Consider the following 24,180-nt stretch of genomic DNA (forward strand, 5'->3'; position numbering starts at 1 on the left):
ATGTTTAAACAGAGTTGTTGTGAAGTGAATTCAATTGTTTTGTTAAGCCGTATTTACAGACAGATTTAGATTAGAAGCTCTGCTGGTTAAGGCTTTTTCTGACCCTCTGTGGACTTCAATCTCCAGATAGGAAAAATGCTGATGTGTTTAAAGTTTCATGTGACCTGTGTCCATATATGGTTTGTGTTTACGTCACATGCTGACAAACCTGATTCATATAAAAGATGTGAAACTCATAATAAAATTTGGACATGTTTTGGAAGATGATTTCTGGTCTTTAAGATGTGTCCCCAGGTACCTGACTTCCAAATGACAGAGACAGAGAAAGTATGGGGCAGGAATTGGGACCTAAATCCTTTTCAGGTTCCACTATCTCTATGCACCCATCAATCATATCTGCTGAGTCACAAATCTGATAAACCCATTTCTATATGAACTCTTACCTTTCCTATCATACTTATGATCAAAAACAAGATTAAAATCTTCCTCCTAAATGTAATACCCTTGCCCCTTATAGGGCAATTAAATAAAAACATTTTGGGAAAAAAAGTCCCTTATCTCTTATTGAGATTAGAAACATTATGGGATGCTTTCAAAGCTACCATAATCAAATAATAATCAAACCATAAGACAAATAATCTCATATTCAGCACACATTAGTAAATAACTCAAAAAGGAATTTTTTAATTTGGAGCAAAATATTAAAGTATTGGCCTTGAAATGGGAACAAAATATTTTGCAGGCCCTCTTAAAAGCTAAGTATAAATACAATAACATTTCATCACAGATGGCTAGGAAAGAGTTGTTTTCTCAGCAGGCTCTGTACTATGGAAACTCGAATAAGGCGGGAAGATTATTAGCTAATTTTCTTAAAGCTAAAAAAAGAAAAGTAAAAATTGTGGCTGTCACAGATGAGATGGGGGAAACTCATTCTCAAATTGGAAATATTTTAAAACAATTTTTGAAATATTATAAAGCTTTGTATTCTTTCGAGCTTTATTCAAATAAAGAACTTGAGGGTTTAAAGTTCTTGGAGTTAATTAAGGGGCCTAAAATTCCCAAGCATATAAAAGGAACTCTTGATGCGCCTATATCAATGAAAGAATTACAAGCAGCATTGAAGTCCCTTAGAATTGGATCTGCTCCAGGTGGTGATAGATTCACTGTAGAGTTTTACAAATCATTTCAAATTACCATGTTACCTCATCTATTAAATTTATATCAGGCTCAACTGACTAAAGGTTGTATTACAGGTACTATGGCAGAATCTTTAACTATAGTTTTGCTGAAACCAAATAAAGATCCTACGTTGGTTTCAAATTACAGGCCTATTTCTTTGATTAATGTAGATGGAAAACTTCTGTCTAAGTTATTGGCATTACGCCTGGCCAAGGCTCTCCCTTATATTATTGGTATGCACCAAACGGGGTTCATTGCTCAAAGACATTCTTCAAACACTAGATTAGCTTTTCATATGTTAAATTAACAAAAGCTATGGAAAATCCAGCCTTCTCTGTATCCTTGGATGCAGAGAAAGCCTTTGATCGTGTGGAATGGACCTTTATATATCAAGCAATTGATTGGTTTGGTATTAGTTCTGGATTTATAAAAATGATTCAAACCTTGTATTGTTTTCCTACTGCCAGATTATATATTAATAATACTTTTTCGGAATGTTTTCGTCTGGAGAGGGGAGTTAGACAAAGGTGTCCGTTATCTCCTTTACTGTTTGATATTGTTCTGGAGATTCAGGGTATTCCTTATGCAGGTCGGGAATATAAAGTCTCTGCATATGCAGATGATATTTTGTTTCATTTGAGGAATCCTGAAACTACCATTCTACATTTACTAGATTTGATTGATAGATTTGGGAAATTTTCAGGGTATAAAATAAATTGGAGTAAATCAGAGGTTCTTCCACTTAATGTACATTGTCCAAATGGATTATTTGATTCATTCCCCTTTCTTTGGAAGGAAGAGGGTATAAAATATTTAGGAATTTGGATTTATAAAACGCTGGAAGAAACGATGAAAGTAAATGAAAAATCTTTATTGCTAAAGGTCACAGAAATGTGTGAGCAATGGAACCCCTTACATCTGTCTTGGTGGGGGAGAGTTCAAATGGTTAAGATGATGATTTTGCCTGTGGTTTGCTACCAAATGCGTATGTTACCAGTGTTTTTTTCAGTGGTCCTTTTACAAGAAATTAAATAGTATTCTTACTAAATTTATTTGGCTGGGGAAAGCTGTGAGAATTGCTTTAGTATCTTTACAAAAACCAATTGCGGTGGGTGGGATAAATTTTCCCAATTTTTATAGGTACCATCAAGCCTATATAATGCGTAAGGATCTTGGTGGCAAAATATGGATCCTCCCTGAACTCATGGAAAATCTTCCAGATTGGTTAGGGTTGGAATGGCAACTCCTGTCTCCCCTGAGATTGTTTACACTTTGAATCCAATTACTCAAGTGTGAAACACTAATACCTCCTAATGATAGGCTAGAGCAGGGGTCTCAAAGTCCCTCCTTGAGGGCCGCAATCCAGTCAGGTTTTCAGGATTTCCCCAATGAATATGCATGAGATCTATGTGCATGCACTGCTTTCAATGCATATTCATTAGGGAAATCCTGAAAACCCGATTGGATTGAGGTCCTCAAGGATGGACTTTGAGATCCCTGGGCTAGAGCCAGATCAAGCATATCTCTAAAAAAAACTCTATTAGAGACTATGGAACTCAAGTGCCTGCAGTTATTTGCCGTTAGAACCAGTCTGGGCTAATAACCTATGTGCTGGCTATCATCGGTCCAAAATGTCTCTTTTTGAGTTAATTATTTGATTTTTTAATTTTATTTAATCAACTTATATATATATATATACACACTAGTCTTTAAGCCGTTATATTAACGGGTGCTAGAATATATGTCTGTCTGTCTTTCTTTGTCTTTCTACCTGCCCTTGTCTTTCTTTCTGTCCTTTGTCTATCTATCTCTCTCCCTGCCCCTATCCCACTTCCCTGTGCAGCAGCATTTCCCTCCCCCCCAACTTTACTGTGCAGCAACAGCAGCGGTATTTTGCTTTCCCTCCATATCCCTGTGTAGCAGCAGCATCATTTCCCCCTACCCCCCTTTCCCTTCCCGTGGTCTGGACAGCTCCCTGCCGCTCCCCCCCACCTTCCCTTGCCGCGATATAGCATGCAGGATTAGTTTTAATCTCTGGCCTCCCTGCTCTCCACCTCGATCGTAGGAAAAACGGCCATACCGGCCAAAGTTTATTTTTAAGTTTAAATGTGAAATGGTGGCCCCTCTCACGATCGCCGCCTACGTCGGAAGCCTTCTCCGATGCAGTTGCAGCTCATGAGAGAAGCTGCCGCAGCGGCTTTTAACTTAAAAGTAAACTTCGGCCGGTAGGGCCATTTTGGTGATGAAAGGCTGCGAAAACCACTGGGGCCACCATTGCTGCTGCTGCCGCCGAGATAAGGGGAATTGGGGGGAGCGGTACCGCTTACAAAGGCCGAGAAGAGTCCGTTGGAGGAAGGTGGGCCTCAGTGGAGAGAAGACGGCGAGGCCAGCGGCAGCACTGCGCAGCGCTTTGTAGGCAGGTGAGCAGGCAAGAGGGAGGAGGGTGAGAAGAAGATGCTGGCAGGTGCGCCTGTGCCCCCCCTTCTGAATCAGCAGCAGCAGTGAGGCGGCACTCTGGCGGTGAGTGACGGCGAGGGGGGAGTTGCTCCGTGTTCTGGCCTGCCTCCGTGTTCGAAAATCGAATTTGGCACGGAGGCACACCTCACGGTGCCAGGAATCACAAAACTCTAAGTGCGCATGCATGCTTAGAGTTTTATTATATAGGATAGGAGATATATATATAGGATAGGAGATATATATATACATATATACATATATATTTTGTCACAAACCCGGCACCAGAGTTAGGTTTGTGCCAGAGAAGGGACAAAAACCCCTGACTGTTAGGAGAGCAGACCAGTACAGCAGCCCTCCTACAAACAGTTCCCAGAGCTCTGTCATTGGCAAGGGCGCCCTAGAACAAGAGGTCTGGGAGGGGGGGAAACCAGAGGAGAGCATAAGGTTCTCTAAACCTAGAGTTGCTCCTGTTAAAACTCCCCATAGGAGACAAGCTCCTCTACAGCCCAGCCCCCATCTGCTTAAGCTAATAGAAAAACAGCAGAAAGCTCAGAACCAGGCTGCCCAACCCCCATACAGAGTAGGGCGTGGCTCTCTGAAGGCTGGACAAATAGAGCAGAGCAAGCTGAGTAAAGTCAGTCTGGATCCAGCTCTGGAAGGAGACTTATGGCCAGGTGCTTCCAGGTTCCAAACTGAGAATGAGATTGAAATGAGAGATCTGGATGAGCCCTCTCTACCAAGGTTACTGAATGGTGTGCAAGCCGAGGAGCCTATGGACATTCCCTGGGAGCCGGAAAAAACTGCTATGGAACAAAGCTAAGTTTCTCCTGGGTTTTTCTTTTGGCACTGCATTTTGTTTGGGACTTGTGCTAACTGCTTATGAGTGGGAAGCAATGTTAAAGGCTCCACTCCTGAAGAACTCTCTTCAATTAGGGAAGGACTGTGAACTGTGTTTTTGAATGTGGGGATTTTGTTTGTCACTCATGTGAAAAGAAGATTTTGCTACTGATTGAGGTTATGGGAGTTGAGGGGATTGAATCCACAAAAGATCCTGGGTTGGGATTGTGGGGCCATTTTCTGGCAAGTTTTTTTTGAAGTGGATTCAGCAACTCCCCACCCCCGCCAGCTTACCTGAATTCCAGCTTACCTGTACAATTCCAGGCTACCACAGTATGCTGAAAGAAGTAAATTGACTTATCTCTTCAATTATGGTTTTCCTTGTCTGAGACTAAGAGCTAATTAAGTCTAGTAGTGATATACCCTGGAGAAAGGGCTGCTCAGATCTTGGCTGACTTATTAGCCATTTCCTTTGAGCTGTATTTTGGTTTTGTTTTGAACTTGCTATTCTTTGAATGTGGACTTTGAGAACAGTAGCTACAGTGTTGGTTTCCACGCTACTGTCAAATAAAGCACTTCTATTTTTCATTGAACACTCAGCTAACTGGTTTTCTTTATATATTAGCTGATATTGAACCACCAGCAGGGCTTTTCACCTGAGAAAGGCACGTCTGGATTTTGGAGTCTTGCGCACGTCCCGGTTGCCATTCTGACCAGCCTGTACCAGGTGTGCGACAATATATATACTTTTGCCCCTACTAGGACCTCTTGCATATAGTATTTATATATAATACTTAGCTTGAGTGCGATTTTCTACCTGGCTCTGTTGAAGTAATACGACGGTAGATCTCCGTTTCGCTCTCACGTTATGGAGAGAGCTTCTTCAGGAAATTGATGTTTTGCGTTTGCAAATACTGTGTATTCTTTTGAGGTATGCTGCTTCGAGTCCTAGGAACTGGTTTTCCTTTGATACACTGTTTCCTCTTCAGCTCGGGCAGCCACTGAACCAACCAGAGCTGATTAAATAAAATTAAATAAATCAAATAATTAACTCAAAAAGAGACATTTTGGACCGATGATAGCCTGCACTTAGGTTATTAGCCCAGACTGGTTCTAATGGCAAATAACTGCAGGCACTTGAGCTTCATAGTCTCTAATAGAGTTTTTTTAAAGATATGCTTGATCTGGCTCCATTGAGATTGTGCCACGTTTTGAGTATCAAGTTACCTAGGTTGTATAAGGACAATAGAATTTTATTAGACACTTGGCAAACATTAAAATGTATCAATAAGTTAACATCTATTCCGATTCATAAATCCACATGTCAGTCCCTTTGGCTAAACTCCAAGATTCAAATTGGTGGATTTAAGGTCATCTGGAAGCACTGGCTGAAGGCAGGCATACAAACTCTGGATGATGTAGTATCAGATGAAAAGCTGCTTGATTTTTCACGACTACAACAAACATTTGGTATTGCTAAATCTCAAAATTATAGGTGGTTACAGTTGAAGCAAGCCATTCAGAACGAGTTCCCTGATTGGAAAAATCTTAAAAATCAGTATAGTTTGCCGATCCTATCATTCCAGATGGATTTCCTGGAACACCAGGCCGTTCAGTGGTACAAATTAATATCTGAATTTTTAAATAAGAAATCAAAAACTGGTCTTCATGATATTTGGATCATTGAGATAAAGCATCAGATTACTGCGTCTCAATGGCCATGAATATGGACTTGGAGGATGAGATGTAGTGTCTGCATCTATGAGACAAACATGGTTTTTGTTACATAGAGCATTTTGGACTCCTGTTCGATTACAGCAATTAGATAGTTCCAAGTCTAATAGATGCTGGCACTGTCATCTCGAAGTTGGGACGTTGGATCATCTATTGTACTATTGTCCTTTGATACTTAAATTTTGGAGATCCATCTGGGATCAAGTGAACAAAATATTAGAAAATCCAGTGGCATTGACGTACGATACCATCCTATTTGGTACGTTAATAAGGGCTAAAAGCCAAATATCTGCTTGGAATAATAAACTTCTCTTTATAATGACAGGGGTTGCCATACAACTTATTTTGAGGAACTGGAAAAACTGGGATCGGTTAAATTATACTTTTTGGTGGGAATTTCTATGTTACACTTTTAAAATGGAATGTATGGTGGCCATACAACAGGGACATTATACGAAGTGTATGGATATTTGGGAGCCATTGACAAAATTCTGTAAGGAGTGATTGTTGATTTTCCCCTTTGGTATTACACGTCCAGGGTGGGGGGGGGGGAAGATATTTTTAATTTTGAGTGCAAATTTTTGAATAGAATATAATTTTGATTGAATTTAAGTGCTGTTAAAGTGTAAGTTGACTGTATAATATGTTGCACTTTAAAATGAATAAAGATTTATTTAAAAAAAAAAAAAAAAAGAGTTTACAAATATTCACTAAGTTGACAAGCACCTCTTAAATTTACTCTGTTAGCAGATCTCGAGTCTGAAATAATCTGTAAACAATAAAATGCAGCATATTTTGCCACCAAGATCCATAAATTCACCTTTTATAACTGACTTGTAACAATATAAAATTCCTCACCTACTTGGCCTGTATTCTAGTCATTCTCTTTGACTAGTGTCTCCCCTAAAGAAAGACTGCGTCTACCTTCTCATCATGCAAGCCTGCAATGTCCGTCCCCCCCACCCGATTTAACCAGATTATTTCCTCCCCTAATATTTGAAGAACTTAATGACGCCTTCCTCATCCATCCAGAAAAGGTTTATAAAATTAACCTCAAGTGTTTTGGAAGGAGAAAGAGAGGGGATGTTTCAGAACTCAAGTGGAATATAGCAGTCTCTCAAACACAAACAAGATAGAGAGGGAAAAGAATACCTCCCAAAACTCTTACCTGGATAATTTATTGACCTTAAATTGACAGGTATAATGACTAAGAGGGGTGGCAGGCAGCTCCTCATACATCACATTAGGTATTCTTAACTTCTCCAGAACCTTGGCTGACCAGTTACTAGAATTGTTGGGTATAGCCTGGAAAGAGGATAAGGGGAAGCTTTGAAAGAAAAATGTTAAAAATGGGTGACAGGGAGACAGATTTAGCACTTCCTGCATTTGGTTTTAATTTGGAAGATTTTACCTGCAGTGGGACTCTCAGGCTTAGCTCCTCAGCATAGTAACAGAGTACATTCCATGGGGCATGGAGCAAAACATAGTGCACCCTTGTTTTCTCATCCTGTGTCATATGCTAGAAAAGGAAGGGATGATGGGTTAGGCTGAAAGGACAGAGGAAAAGAAACAATCTAGAGCAGTTCAGCTCCCTAAACCTGGATCATAATATTTGATATATACTCTGCCTTTTATAACTGAAATATATATGTACATATATTTGAGGGGCCGCTGAAAAGTTCTCAACCCAACCAAGAATAGATATGATATGGAACCATGAAACCTACAAATTATTCCACACTTTTCTTGACACTTCATTTCAATGAAATCAATGAAATGAAAAGTGTCAAGAAAAGTGTGAAATAACTTGTAGATTTCATGGCTCCATATCATTCTCTTCTCGGGTGAGCTGAGAACTTTTCAGCAGCCCCTCGTATATATACACATTATTCAAACAGTATGGGGAAAGAAACTAACTAATTATAATGATCTCTCTTTATAAAAAAAAAACCCATAGGCGCAACACTTTTACATATTTCAATCTTGGTCCCCAGAACAGGAAATTGACATTAGGAGACCAGCAGAACCAACAGCTGCATGCCTATAAACTGTGTCTCTCTGACTGCTCAATGCACCCCCATAGTGCTTGCACCCGGGGCAGATTGCACCCACTGCCCTGCCCTTGGTACACCACTGATTTAGATAATAATTTTATACCAGGATGCCTAAGGCAAAAGTCCAAAAAAGCACCCTATATTTAAATGCAACATAGGTGCCTTTTTACCTTTATAAAATAGGCTCCTAGAACCAGACCCTGTAATGAATAAATGCCAATTTTTATTTACAGGCACATTGCAACACTACCCCAGTTCAGTGTAAACTATGGCCCTGGAAATGCCCATAAGCAGCACATGTACAAGTACATACTGTCTTAGTGGCGTAGCCACGGGGGAGGGGGATCTTGGGGGGCCTGGGCCCTCCCTTTGGACTCAGGCTTCGTTCAAACCTGCAGCACCCCATTAAATGGCTGAAGCCCCGCCAGCCAAAGAAATTCAGGGTCTGAGCAGTTAATCTCCTTCTTGAGATGCTGCTGTAATTGGAAGCCAGCAGTGTGTCTCCAGTAGAGGTCTGCACGGGAACGGGGATCGCGGGGATCCCGCGGGTTCCCCCCCTGGCCCACGGGACTCCCACGGGGACGCCCCCTGGCCCACGGGACTCCCACGGGGATGCCCCCCTGACCCACGGGACTCCCACGGGGACGCCCCCTTGCCCACGGGACTCCCACGGGGATGAAAACAACCTACCTAAATTCTGGCGATGCAAGCATGCAGCTTACAAGTCTGGCGTCGCGTCGGGAAATAGCCATGTTGAGCAGTGAGCTCAGCACGTACACAGATGAAAGCCTTGCTTGCTGATTGGTCCGGCGGCCCCGCCCCACCGTGCCGCCGGACCAATCAGCAAGCAAGGCTTTCATCTGTGTACGTGCTGAGCTCACTGCTCAGCATGGCTATTTCCCGACGCGGGCATTAAGCTGTTTTTTGTCATTTCGGGTGGGGGATGGCAGCGGCAGCAGCAGCCTGAAAAAGAAATCATCCTGGCCGGGTTCGGTGTCATGCTCCGGAGCTTCTACAGCCTTCCTATCTCCCTCTCCCTTCTACCTGCGGCTCTCTTCGGCAACTCAGCAGCAACGATCGACACAAGCTTCTGGCGTCGGGGCCTACCCTCTGCGAGTCCCGCTTGTTTCAACTTCCTTTTTCCACAAAGGTGGGACTCGTAGAGGGAAGGCCTCGATGTCGGCAGCTTGTCTTGATCACCGCTGCTGACGAGTTGCTTAAGAGAGCCGCGGAGCAGGGGGGTGTTGCCAGGTGCAGGTAGAAGGGAGAGGGCCAGATGCAGGACTCGTGGGTGAGGGAGGAGAAGAGAGAGGGGAGAGAAACAAAAGGAAATATTTCATACTGGGCTGGGCCGGAGTGGAGAGAGGGTGGAAAGATTTTGGCTACAGGGTGCAGTAACAAAGGAAAAGGGGGGAAAGCTGAAAATGGAGATAGTGACACAAAGAAGAGAAAGGGTAAGCAGGACCTTCTGAATAAGGATAGAGATACAGAGGGGACATGAAGAGGAGGTGAAATAGAGACATAGAAGTAATGCTGAAAAAGTGTGTGTGTGGGGGGGGAGATAAAGACATTGAAAGGGCAAATGGTGAATATGGGGTAAAGACAAGGACAGAGACAAATGAAGATTCTGAAAAAGTGGTGAGATAGGGATATAGGTGAGATGGACACAAAGAAGGGTGATGCTGGAAAATAGGTGGAATGGTAATTCTGACAGACACAGAAGGGAAATGCTGGATCAAGGAGAGATGGGGCTCAGGCTGGATGGAATGAGGAGAAATGTCTTGTTGGCCCGGAACTTCCTCTCCTACGTCAGAATTGACGTCAGGGAGCGGAATGCTGGTCAGCGCGACGCTTCTGCAGGGAAAGCTTGGGACAGCGGTGGCTTGGGGACTATTCCCCGATGGCGGTGGCAGCAAACCGAGTGGCTTGGGGGAGGGCACGGAGAAAGAAAGAAAGGGGGCAGACAGAGAGACAGAAAGAAGGGGGAACAGGGAGACAGAAAGAAAAAGTTGGGGGAGAGAATGAGGTCTGGAGGAGAGGAAACATACAGGAGGCTGAAAGAAAGGAAGAAAGATTGGATGCACAGTCAGAAGAAGAAAGTGCAACCAGAGACTCATGAAATCACCAAACAGCAAAGATAGGAAAAATGATTTTATTTTCAATTTAGTGATCAAAATGTGTCTGTTTTGAGAATTTATATCTGCTGTCTATATTTTGCACTATGGCTCCCTTTTACTAAACCGCAATATTGTTTTTTAGCGCAGGGAGCCTATGAGCATTGAGAGCAGCGCGAGGCATTCAGCGTAACTCCCTGTGCTAAAACCTACTATTGTGGTTTAGTAAAAAGGGAGGGGGTGTATTTGTCTATTTTTGTATTTTGTTACCGAGGTGACATTGCATAGAGTCATCTGCCTTGGGAAATGTATATGGCAGATATCTTTGTTTTGTGTTCAAAAGAAAAGGAAATGCATTTCTGGTTTTATTTCTACAGTGTTGAAGTACTTGTTGGCCCTTGCTGTGACTGGTGGGGATCCCCAAGCACCGCCAGCAGAGGACCTCCTCTAGAGATGGTCAGATCTCCCCTCCACTAAGCGCAGCAGTCGCTGGCAGCATCCATGAGCCACTGAGGTGCCAGCATCTGTGACTCAGGGACGCTACTGCTGCCTGCCAAGCTTGGCAAAAGGGACCCCAGGCCAACTGCAAAGGAAGTCCTCAGCTGACAGTTTGTGGGTTCTCATCAGCTGAGTATTTATATTTTATATTTACATTAGAGGTTCTGGTAGAAACCCATTTACAAAGTATGTATTCTTCCCAATTAATATTTCCAAATTAATAGTCTCTTTGCTTATTTGTAAATGGGTCTCTACCAGAGCCTTTAATTCAGTAGCATAATTAAATAAAATAACTATTTCTGAAGTTTATAGGGAAGGATGGTGACGGAGGGGATTCCTCGCGGGGACGGGTGGGGACGGAGGGGATTCCTCGCGGGGACGGGTGGGGACGGAGGGGATTCCTCGCGGGGACGGGTGGGGACGGAGGGATTCCTCACGGGGACGGGTGGGGACGGAGGGATTCCTCACGGGGACGGGTGGGGATGGGTGGGATTTTGGCGGGGACGGGTGGGGACGGGTGGGATTTCTGTCCCCGCGCAACTCTCTAGTCTCCAGCTGCCAACACTACTACTACTACTACTACTACTACTACTACTTATCATTTATATAGCACTGCTAGACATACACAGCACTGTACATTAAAACATTTGAGACACAGTCCCTGCTCAGCAGAGCTTAAAATCTAATCAACAGACAAACAAGAAGTAGGGGATTAGGGAGTTTCTCAGGCATGGTTAATTTACAAGTAAGTGGGGGTTAGGTTAGGAGTTAAATACCTTATTTACCCCCAGTAACTGCAAGGTTGGAAGAAAAGTACTACTACTATTTATCATTTCTATAGCGTGAAAGTCATACACAGCGCTGTACATTTAACACATAGATGGTCTCTTCTCAGAACAGTTTACAATCTAATTTGGACAGACAGATAGGACATACAGGGCAGATGCCAGCAGCCACTCAAAACTTACCTAGCTCAATTAGTAATATATCTCTCAGTCACTGATTCTCGAGCTCGCTCAGTTGTGGAATGTGGCTGACTGATTTGAACCAGGAACAGGCTCCCCCATGGCACCCCCCTAGATTTGGAACTGCCATTTAAAGGCATGCAGCTGTTGGCTCTGCTTGTACCCTGAATTTCTTTGGAAGGCGGGACTTTGGCAACTCCACCAGCAAAGGTATTTTTAACACCTGAGGGCAGGAGGAGAGTACTGAAAGGAGAGATGAGGGAATTTGACCCCCCCTCCCCAAAATTAGAGGTCTGGCTATGTCCCTTTATTGTCTTGTTTCTGCATATGTTTGAAACCTCCTCTGTGGGTGGGTTTCTCACCTGAGCTTGAAAATAAGAAATCTGTGTATAGTTTATTTAAAATCAGCACTATTCTGTCTGCTGAATAAGAGTTTTAACTGTCATCTATTTGTGCGGCAGGAAAACTGCATCAAGTTCACAAAGGTTACATGGCAGAAGGATTTTGATAACACCTTATGCAAATCATGCACTGGAGGGATTAACACATAGACATTTTGGGGAGGAATGACATACAGTACCTTTTAAAGGATTATTTCATGAATGTGAATACAGCTTGTGGGCCCATATGAATGCAAAGATATAAATTAAAAAGCGCTTGAGCAGAATAGGGGAAGTGGAAATCTACTCCCCATGAGGTTAAGAGAGAGAAGAAATAGTTGGGGAAAATACCTTTAGTCTAGAGCAGACATGTCAAACTCTGGCCTGCAGTGAGCTAAAAATTGGCCTGCCAGACATTTTCAACTTTATACTCAATCTGGTCCGCCGGCATGAACCTCTGCTGCTGCTCTTCACTTGCTTCTGCCTTAGTCTGATCTCCTCTTCAGAGCAGCCTGCTGAGGATCGCTGGCCGGCTGTAGCGAACCTCACAGGCTGTTGTCGGCCTCAGTAGCACGTTCCCTCTGATGCAATTCCGTACATCAGAGAAGGAGCGGTATCACCTCGGAGGAAACGTGCTACCGAGGTTGACAGAGGCCTGCAAGGTTCGCTAAAGCAGGCGAGAAATCCTCAGCAGGCTGCTCTGAATAGGAGACCAGGCAAAGGCAGACACGCGTGAAGAGCAACAGCAGCAGCTGCCGGCTGGCCAGAGGAGACCAGGAAGCCGGGATGGAGGGAGGGTAGGAACGGCAGGCCACATACGAAGGCGAGACCGGGAAGAAGGGGGGAAAACATGCAGGCCTTCGGGATGGGGGTAGGCTCTGGTGTAGAAGTATCCAGAGGGAGAGAAGGAGGGGTCCAGATGTGCATGTGCTGGACTGAGGAGGAGTGAGGGGAGAATAAGGATACAAGAAAATGCTAGATCAAGGGTGGATGAAGAATGACAAAGGGAGATCATAAGCATGGAGAGAGGGAGTAAGGACACAGAGTGGATACTGGACATGTGGAAGGGGAAAACAGGGAGGAAAGGGGAAGATGCTCAATGGAGAGGGGCTAGAGAGGAAATGTTGAACAAAGGAATGGAGGGATAGAAAGAGAGGCTAAAAAGAAAGGGAATATGTTTGCTTGGAGGGAGAGTGGGGTAGAGTGGGGAAGAAATAAAACAGAGGAGAGGGAGAGAGATGGTGGGCAATGGGATGGAGGGAGGGAGGGAAGGAACAGAGAGAGAGAAGTCGGACACAAGGGATGGTGTGGAGGGGGATAGAGATACTGGATAGGAGGGTAGTTGGGTAGAGAAATGGAGAGATGGTGGACCCTGGGGTGGTGGTGAAGGAGGGAGAGATGCTGGATGAAAGGGTAGTCGAGAAACGGACAGATGGATCTGGGGATGGTGGAGTCCATTGCTGCAGCTGCAAATATGGACATGAAAAAAAGGAAAGATACCAGACCTCCAGGGGAGGGAAGGGAACATAAGAACATAAGAATTGCCACTGCTGGGTCAGACTGGTGGTCCATTGTGCTCAGCAGTCTGCTCACACGGCGGCCCTCTGGTCAAAGACCAGAACCCTAACTGAGACTAGCCCTACCTGCGTACATTCTGATTCAGCACAAACTTGTCTAACTTTGTCTTGAATCCCTGGAGGGTGTTCTTCCCTATGACAAACTCTGGAAGAGCGTTCCAGTTTACTACCACTCTCTGGGTGAAAAAGAACTTTCTTATGTTAGTACAGAATCTATCCCCTTTCAATTTTAGAGAGTGCCCTCTCGTTCTCCCTACCTTGGAGAGGGTGAACAACCTGTCCTTATCTACTAAGTCTATTCCCTTCAGTACCTTGAATGTTTCAATCATGTCCCCTCTCAATCTCCTCTGTTCGAGGGAGAAGAGGCCCAGTTTCTCTAATCTTTCGCTGTACAGCAATCTTAACCATCTTAGTCGCTCTTCTCTGGACACTTTCGAGTAGTACCGTGTCCTTCTTCATGTACGGCGGCCAGTACAATGGCATGATAACCTTCTCCGATCTGTTCGTGATCCCCTTCTTTATCATTCCTACAATTCTGTTCGCCCTTTTATCCGCCACCGCATATTGCTCGGACGGCTTCATCAACTTGTTGATTAGAACTCCTAAGTCTCGGGGGGGGGGGGGGGCGCTAGTGAGCACTATTGGTATAAGACGCTTGGTGTGTGAGCTCCGGTGAAAGAATCAATCAACACCCGAGAAAACATCTTTAATGAAAAATATGTTGCTGAAAAAACGAACTCATTATCTACCTATGATAAAGTATGGTCCAGAGTTCTAAATTAATGTGAGTTATAAGGAACATAGGTTTATGTATGATGACACTTACCCCTTTACACTTATTATTATTAATGCTCTCTCTTTGTGGTACAGACTTTAATGTGCTAACCTACAGGACGTTATACTTTACTTTATTTTGATGATTAGTATATTTGGTTGATTCATAACAGTAAGAGTGTTTGAGTCTGCTGCTGTATTTGAGTGTTTTGTTTTCCTTGTTTATTTGAGTATATAATAAAAATAAAAAGATTGAACTAAAAAAAAAAAAAGAACTCCCAAGTCTCGTTCCTGGGAGATCTCTCCAAGTACTGCCCCAGACATCCTGTATTTGTGCATGATATTTTTGTTGCCTACATGCATCACTTTACACTTATCCACGTTGAACCTCATCTGCCATGTCGATGCCCATTCCTCGAGCCTGATTATGTCACGTTGCAGATCTTTGCAATCCCCCTGTGTCTTCACTACTCTGAATATCTTTGTATCGTCTGCAAATTTAATCACCTCACTCGTTTACCAATGTCTAGATCGTTTATAAAGATGTTGAAGAGCATGGGTCCAAGCATCGAGTCCTGCGGCACCCCACTGGTGATGCTCCTCCAGTCCGAGTATTGTCCATTTACCACCACTCTCTGTTTCCTATGATCCAGCCAGTTTTTAATTCACGTGAGTATTTCACCCTCGATTCCATAGCTCGCAATTTTCCAAAGTAGTCATTCATGTGGAACCTCGTCAAACGCCTTCTGAAAATCCAGATATACAATGTCGACCGGGTCACCTTTGTCTATCTGCCTGTTTACTCCTTCATAGAAGTGCAGTAAGTTCGTCAAACATGATCTGCCTTTGCTAAAACTGTGCTGACTGGTCCTCATCAGCCCATGTCCATCAAGGTGATCAATGATGCAGCCATTTATCAGCGGGAAACAGAAGGAGAGGACAGAGATGGAAGATGGATGGTTAGCACGGAGAAAGAAGAAAATGACAAATGGGCAGGAGACCCTGGCAAGCAAATTATCAGAAGATAACCAGAGTCTGGGACCAACAAAAGGTAGAAAAAATAATTTTATTTTCTATTTTGTGAATACAAGATTTATTTTGTTTACACCACAGAGCCGGTGTGGGGTTGGAGACGTTGTAACCCTATATTTCTGCTAAGACTATGCCTTAATTAAGATACTTATGGGTCCTTTTATTAAGGTTCGTTAAATCGGTTAGCGTACCTTAATAAAAGGACCCCTAAGTATCTTAATTAAAAATTTGGCCTGTGACTTAGTCTTTTTTTCAGATTTCGGCCGCTTAAGTGATTGAGTTTGACATCTCTGGTCTAGGAGAAAAAGAAGAGAGAAATTAGTTTTGCAGCGTACAGAATTATATCTGTATAATATTTTCATCTAGGAGATAGCCCTCAAGGGACCCCTGTTACTCTTAAGAGAGCTGGTATTCTGAGTGCTAGCAGAGGTGTACACCTAGAGGCTCTCCTGAAGAAAAGAAGAAGCAACTTTTAGGAACTAGTCTCAAGGCAAGAGGCTTTTGGGAATAGCTCAAGGTCTAAGGAGAAAGAGAAGCAGCCTTTGGGAGTGGCACAGGATAGAAGAAAAGATCCTGCGGGGGCACCATCAGTGCCTAGGGCCAAGAAGAGAAGAGGGAGCCCTGGTTACAGAGCCCTGTTGAGGGCTGATAATTTGAACCCCATCAGGAAACTACCCAAGAGGCTCCTCTTGAAGAGGGACAATGCTACTGGGGTGCAATTGACACTTGTAGATCAATGGAGAGACAAGGCTTCCTAGAAGCGGTCATCGGAGGAGGAAAGCTCTTGGGAGGACAGGGTCCTCAGAGCTCAGGATGAACATCCAGAAGTTTACAGTGGGAGCAGGCCCAGCCAGCCCAGAAGAACAGCAGCCACCTGTCTTTGAGAGCTTCAAAGGAAGGGTGAGATCTTGAGGACTGGGTAAGGAAGACTGGAAAGGAGACAGTCATGCCCACTTATTGACTTAACTGAGAAATTTGGGAGGAGCTTGCAGCTACAGCTTTGGCAGTCAGAACTGACAGAGGTTTAAAGGTTTTCCAAAGACTAAAACAGAACTGAGAGAGTTTAAAGGTTCAAAAGACTATGAGCTAGTGGTTTTGGATATCTGAAACATAGACTAATGCTGTTGGGTTAACTGTATTAGTATTGGTTTAAGTGTGTGAATACTGACACTGCTGAAAGCTATTTATGATAATTGGCTTTATGATTAGGCCTATGTACATAGTTCAAATAAACCTATTTAATTTATTAGTCAACCTTGTTCACAGAGGTCTTTCTGGATTTTTCCTGTGGGGAGAAGAGGGTGATCATACCCTCTAACCCAGTGTATCACAAACTGTGTGCTTCCTGATATTTCAGGAGTGCTGCGGCACACTTGGGAGGAGGAGAGGTGCCGGCGCTGGCTGGACTGCCTAGAGCAGTGGTTCCCAACCCTGTCCTGGAGGACCACCAGGCCAGTCGGGTTTTCAGGATAGCCCTAATGAATATGCATGAGAGAGATCAGCATATAATGGAAGTGCCAGGCATGCAAATCTGCTCCATGCATATTCATTAGGGCTATCCTGAAAACCCGACTGGCCTGGTGGTCCTCCAGGACAGGTTTGGGAACCACTGGCCTAGAGGATATGCCTCCCCTTCTCTCTGGCCATCTTCCCTGATGGTATCTCCCACTGGCATCTCAGGGCCCGTCTGAAAGGCCTTTGCACATGCACGGATGTCGATGTGATGATGTCATGCATGTGCGTGATGTCATCATGGCGACGCTTGCACACTTTTAGGTACCTCGAGCTGCAGCCACAACCTTTAGTGTGCTGCAACTTGAAAAAGTTTGGAGGACACTGCTCTAACACTTCTTTCCCCCAGATGGAGGCACCCAGTGCCAAACAAGTGAGGGACCAATGGAGACTGCCTTCAGGGGACTCCAGCCAGGTCAGGCCCCAGACCCAAAACCACCCTAAAGGGGAAATTACATACTTATACATGCATATACAGTACCATAGATTAATTTTATAAAAAAGACCTTTTTGCATGTAGAAACCGTATTTATGGGCAGATAAACTTTTATAAAATTTAACTCCTTAATGAACAGACTCGGTTCCTTTCAGAGCACAGGATATGGAGGCAGAACTGAGATCCATTTTGCTCCTGAAGAAATGCAAGAGTGATAGGAGTCAGTAGAATGAAAAGACAAATTACCTCCTCCATCTTCAGACCAGCAGAGACCAGTTTTTGTAAGAACATCTTCCTCCAGTTTCTGTGGGTCTCCTCTGTTTTCAGCTTCACGTGGTCCCCACTCTCAGATCCTTTGTTTTTATCTTTTTCCCACTTTTCCTCATCATTCAATCTTACTTCCCACACAAGGACATAATCTACTCCAAAATCATGCAAGAGAACAACAACATTTTTGAAGTGAGAGGGAAATATCTTCAGGATTTTAATTGCATACTACAGTAGAAATAAGAGCACAGAATCCATGGGCTATAAAATGCTAGATTAGAGCCAAAAGCAACTTGACATTGTGGGTCCCACTAAAAGAAGTTGATGAATGCTTGCAAAAATGCATTTAAAAAAACTGTACAAAAATTGGCAACACTTGGTGATAGCTCAGAAGATATATCCTTAAACTACTACTGGTCAAAAAAACAGAAACCACTAGTGCTATAACACTTGTAAAGCTGACAAATGAAATGCTCTGTACAGTAAAACAAAAGGGTGCACTATCAGAACTCTTACAGTATGAGGGGCCACTGAAAAGTTCTCAGCCCAACCAAGAAGAGAATGATGTGGAGCCATGAAACGTAGTTATTTCACACTTTTCATTTCATTTGCTATCATTGAAACAAAAAGAGTTAAGAAAAGTGTGGAATAGCTTGTAAGTTTCATGGCTCTATATCAGGGGTGCCTAAAAGGTTGATTGCAATCAACCAGTAGATCGCAAAGGCAACGCGAGTCGATCGTGGAGCCCATCCCGGGCTCCGCAATAGACTCGTGTTGCCTTTGCTTTCTGTTCTCCCTGCTTCCCAGACGCCAGGCTAGGCGCGTATAAGCTCCGGACTCACAGCTTTTCCCCAGATGTCAAATCTGACGTCAGAGAGAAAGTTCCAGGCCAACCAATCGCTGCCTGGCTGACCTGGAACTTCCTCTCCGATGTCAGAATTGACGTGGGGGGGGGGGGGGGGAGAGGCTTGTGGGCCCGGCGCTTGTATGTGCCAGGCCAGGCGTAGGAAAAGCAGGGAGAAATCTGCAGCAAAGGTGGTGGCTTGGGGGGGCAGGGAGAGAGAAAGACAGAAAGAAAGAAAGGGGGGCAGGGAGAGAGAAAGAAAAACAGACAGAAGGAAAGGGGGGGCACAGAGAAAGAAAGAAAAGGGGTCAGGGAGAGAGAAAGTAAGACAGAAAGAAACGGGGGCAGGAAGAGAGAAAGAAAGAAAGAAAGGGGAGGGGCAAGGAGAGAGGAAGAAAAAGTTGGACTCATGGAGAGACAGAGAGAGATGCTGGTTGGGGAATGGAATGAGATCTGGAGGAGAGCCTGAAAGAAAGAAATATTGGATTTACAGTCAGAAAAAGGAAGTGCAACCAGAGACTCATGAAATCACCAGACAGCAAAGGTAGGAAAAATGATTTTATTTTAAATTTAGTGATCAAAATCTGTCTGAATTTATATCAAGTGTCTATATTTTGCACTATGACCTCCTTTTACTAAACCGTGATTGTGTTTTTTAGCGCAAGGAGCCTATGAGCATCGGGAGCAGCATGGGGCATTTAGCGCAGCTCCCTGTGCTAAAACCACTATCATGGTTTAGCAAAAGGGAAGGAGATATATTTGTATATATTTTTGTAAAGTTGCTACTGAGGTGACATTGCATATTTTAAAGTCATCTGCCTTGATCTCTTTGAACACCCCCCCAGATATAAATGATAATTAACATTTTCTTTGCGTACAGTGTACTTTGTGTTTTTAAAATTTTTTCTATTTAAAATTTTTATTGAATTTAACATACTTTACAAGTATAAACTACTTGCTGTACAAATACAGAGTCATACTCCAACAAAATTAACATCATAAAGCATTATAACATTTAACATAAAAATTATTATGAAACTTAACTCTTCCTTAGACTTCAATTAGGAGGAGGAGAGAAAAAGAAATTATAGGGAGCTTTGCAGTAAAATACAAAGAAAAGACTTATTTATTTATTTATTTATTTAGATTTTTATCCCGTCCTCCCAGTAGCTCAGAACAGTCTACAAGTGAACATACACAATGGAGAGTAATTTGACATATAAGAAGTACAACAGGTTTAAATGTTTGGACTATAAGAATGTGATGTAATTTAAATAAAGGGAGAATAAGCAAATTAAGAGTAGACTTTACATATAAGTAGTTTAGTTTAAGAACAGTTCTATGAGTTTAGATACAGTTTGTCAGTGTAAGGACTAAGAGAGGACTATATTGAAATTTAGGGAGAAGATAGGCAGGGGAGAGAGGAGAGAGGGGGTTTAAGGGGGGGAGAAGACAGAGGGTGATCTTTAGTTGAAGAGGAGGGTCTTTATCAATTTGCGCTACAACCCGGCATTATTCTTTTGAGCTACCACTAGCTAAACCCTTGAGATCTAAAAAGGATCGTAGATGGTCTGGTATGAAGAACAAATATTTTAAACCCATAAACTTGATAACACATTTATATGGATAAGCTAACAAAAATGTAGCACCTAGCCTCCTTGTCTCTTCTCTCATTCCCAAAAACAATTTTTGCCTTTCCTGAGTTACTCTAGTTACATCATGGTATAAAAATAAACATTGACCACAGAAAAGCATTCCAGATTTTTTAAAGAATAACCTCATTACAGAATTAAGATCTTGTTCAAAGATAAAGTTAACAATTAGAGTTGTTCTTTGTTTAACATCTATAGATGACTCCTCTAATACGGCCTTAAGATTTTGCAAGTCTTTGTCGGAGACCAAGTTCTCACCCCTAGATATATCAGAATATCTTTTTGAAACAAATAAAAAATATGCTTTATTTATGGGCGGGATCTGGTCTTGCGGAAAATTCAAACATTCTATAAGAAATTTTTTGAAAATCTCAATCGGTGATATTGCCGGTATCCTTGGGCAGTTTAGCATTCTCAAATTCAATCTTTTATAATAGTTCTCTATCATTTCTATTTTACGAGCTGCAAAATTTTGTTCTTTAATTATAGTGGTAATTGAGTCTCTCAAGGAGGCTGATTCAGTTTGCATTTTGTCCATGCATTCTTGTTTAACTCTAACCAAACTATCTGAAAAAGTATCCATTTTCTGAACCAATACCTCCATGTCTGAGGCTGTCTTCTCCACCTTCACATCCACCTTTTTAATAGCCTCCAGGAGTATCTCTAGTGTCACCGCTGGGGTAGTTGCTGATCCTCCCTCTCCTTCAGCGATCTTTTGGCCCAGCAGTCCAGCTCGGGCAGTAGCTCCTCCCAATGCGTACTCCGGGGTCTCCTGCTCCTCTCCCTCGTGGTCAGGCTCACCACTCTGTGCTCCTGCTGGACATGGAGGCACAGAGAGAAGCGGTGGTGACAACGATGTTAACAAATCCAGGGAGTTGAGTGCTCCCTCACTCAAGTCTGATGCGGAACTCTGCCGCCGCATGGATATCTGGGTGTCAGCTAGGCTCAGCGGCTGCAGGAAACGCTGGATCGTCTGCTGGGCCGGAGACAATGTGAGCAGTGGTAGCTGTGCCGATCTCACATTCCCCTTCCTCTTAGTATGAGGCATATCGGCAAAGTAAGTGGCAGCTTTCCATTTTTGAAGAAAATGCTAAGCCTGCGAGCTCAGCTAAATGGCATCCGCCATCTTGAATTCCCTCGTGTTTTCTAAATTTTTATTGTTGGTAGATCATTTTGACTTGGCCATTTTAAAAGTAGCTTGCAAGCCAAAAAAAAGTGTGATTATAATAAGAAAGGCCGATAAAGGAGGAGCGATAGTTGTTTTAAATAGGAGCGATTATATGCATGAAGCATTTAGACAACTTAATGATTCTAGCATTTATAATAAAATCAAGTAAGATCCAACAAAGAGACTACAAAGTGTGATTAGGAAGTTAACTGAAAAAGGATGTAAAGATGGTTATCTAACTAAAAGAGATGTCAGATTTCTAAATAAACCTCACCCAGTTACACCGATTTTGTATTTCCTACCCAAGATTCACAAAGATTTACATCAACCGCCAGGTCGGCCTATTATTTCATCTAGAAATTCATTATTGGAACCCCTCAGTAAATTTGTTGATTTTTTTCCTTCACAATGCGGTTATGCAGAGTGATTCATACATTAAGGACACTGCGCACTTTTTGCGGTTATTGGACAATATACAGTTAAATTCAATTTCACCGTGTATTATGGTTACTTTGGATGTTGTTTCTCTTTATACTTCCATTCCCCAACATGCGGCAATCCAGATTGTTAAAGACACATTAGAAAATCTTCCCAGGCCTCATTTGATTCCTTTTGAATTCCTCACTAATATTACTAGACTTGCCGTCACTGAAAACTTTTTTATGTTCAACAATGAACTTTATCTGCAAACATCAGGTGTAGCGATGGGGGCAGCATTCGCACCCTCCATTGCTAACCTATATATGAGTAATTTTGAAAAAGAATGGGTACAACCCTCTCCCTTTGCAGACAAAATTCTATGTTGGTATCGTTTTATTGACGATATCTTCATGTTATGGGGAGGAACTTCGGTAGAGTTAAATCATTTCTACACTTGGTTGGGGACTTGTGACATACATATTCAGTTCACTTTGAAATCTTCAACCGAGAATATTCAATTTCTGGATGTTGATATTTTCTTGGACATTCATAAGAATTTTTCTACTAAAGTACATATTAAACCAACAGATCGCAATACTTTTCTATAATTTGACAGCAGTCATTCAAGAAAATTAAAAGAAAGTCTCCCCTTCTCACAAATGGTCAGGATCAGAAGAAACTGCTCATCTCTTACAGATTTTAATGTACAATCGAAAGATTTATCATCTAAACTTGCATTGAGAGGTTATCCTAAAACAACATTACATCAAGCTCGAAAACGTGCCAACTATTTAATCGTGATCATTTGCTACATCAACTTAAGGGCACTTCCTCTCAAGATGAAGACCAACTTACGTTTATCACGAGATATTGTTCTAAGAGTAAGATAGCTGCGGATATTGTGAGAAGAAATTGGGAGATCATTAATTTACATCCTTGTTTTGAAAATAGCAAGTTGCGAATTGCTTTCTCCAGAAATCAGAATTTAAAAGAAATTCTTAGTCCTTCCTCTACACCAATCAAAAGTTCAGTTAAAGACATTGTTTTAGGACAGCGATGGCAAACCTATGGCACGCGTGCCAGCTGTGGCACGCGAAGGCCTTGCAGCTGGCACGCAGGAAGGTCCGCAATAGAGAGCTGCACGGGTCGCAGGGTTCCTGCGGGGCTGGATGTACTAAGTCGCGCGGCTTTTCTCCCTACCTGCTCTGCTTGCAGCACAGAGCCGAACGGAAGTCTTCCCGACGTCAGCGCTGACGTCGGTAAACAAAGCCCTCCCTCCCTCCGACGTCTGCGCTGACGTTGGGAAGACTTCCGTTCGGCTCTGTACTGCAGGCAGGGTAGGTAAGGAGGAGTAGCCTCGCGGCTTGAGTGGCTTCCAAGGGAGGGGGGCGGTCCGCCCCGCCCCTCCCCATGTGCAGCACAGCCGGCCAGGTCCCCTTACGTTTGTGGCGCTAACCCGACCGACTGACAACAGCCCCGGTCTGACAAACCTCCCTGCCCTTAACCGCAAATCTAAATTACCTTCTTACAGCAGCTGTAAGAAGAAAATTTAGATTTGCGGTTAAGGGCAGGGAGGTTTGTCAGACCGGGGCTGTTGTCGGTCTGTCGGTTGCGGAAGCACCACAAAAGTAAGGGGACCTGGCCGGCTGTGCTGCACCTGGGGCAGGAGAGAAGGAGGGGGGAGAAGGACGCTGAAAGCACTGGGGAAGACAAAGGGGTGAAGAAGGATGCTGAAAGGCCATGGGGAAGACGGGGTGGGGGGGGGGGAAGGACACTGAAAGCATTTGTGGAAGACAGAAGGGGGAGAAGGACGCTGACAGGACATGGGGAAGACAGGGGGGGGGGGAGAAGGACGCTGAAAGCACATGAGGAAGACAAAGGGGTGAAGAAGGACGCTGAAAGGCCATGGGGAAGGACACTGAAAGCATTTGTGGAAGACAGAAGGGGGAGAAGGACGCTGACAGGACATGGGGAAGACGGGGGGGAGAAGGACGCTGAAAGCACATGAGGAAGACAAAGGGGTGGAGAAGGATGCAGAAAGGACATGGGGAAGATGGGGGGGTGGGGTGGAGAAGGACGCTCAAAAGGCCATGGGGAAGACGGGGGGAGGGGGGGTGGAGAAGGATGCTGAAAGGCCATGGGGAAGACAGAGGGGGGAGAAGGACGCTGACAGGACATGGGGAAGATAGGGGGGGAGAAGGACGCTGGCAGGGAACAAGACAGAGATGCCAGACTATGGGGGGAGCGGAGGGAAGAAGATGGGTGCCAGACCAATTTGGA

The 24,180-nt window shown here is 43.6% G+C and overlaps 1 protein-coding gene across 2 annotated transcripts in view; it reads right to left on the bottom strand.

Moving 5' to 3' along the window:
* Positions 1-24,180, bottom strand: part of ANO7 (anoctamin 7) — a 454,465-nt gene that overhangs the window by 336,271 nt on the left and 94,014 nt on the right. For both annotated transcript variants that reach the window (XM_033958099.1, XM_033958098.1), the window contains exons 4-6: positions 17,796-17,968; positions 7,619-7,726; positions 7,376-7,512 (exon numbers count right to left, since the gene is read on the bottom strand). In XM_033958099.1, coding sequence (XP_033813990.1) covers positions 7,376-7,512; positions 7,619-7,726; positions 17,796-17,968 — 418 coding nt within the window. The remainder of the gene's footprint in view (positions 1-7,375; positions 7,513-7,618; positions 7,727-17,795; positions 17,969-24,180) is intronic.

Source organism: Geotrypetes seraphini, chromosome 9 (assembly GCF_902459505.1).
Source record: "Geotrypetes seraphini chromosome 9, aGeoSer1.1, whole genome shotgun sequence".
NCBI classification, from domain to species: Eukaryota; Metazoa; Chordata; class Amphibia; order Gymnophiona; family Dermophiidae; genus Geotrypetes; species Geotrypetes seraphini.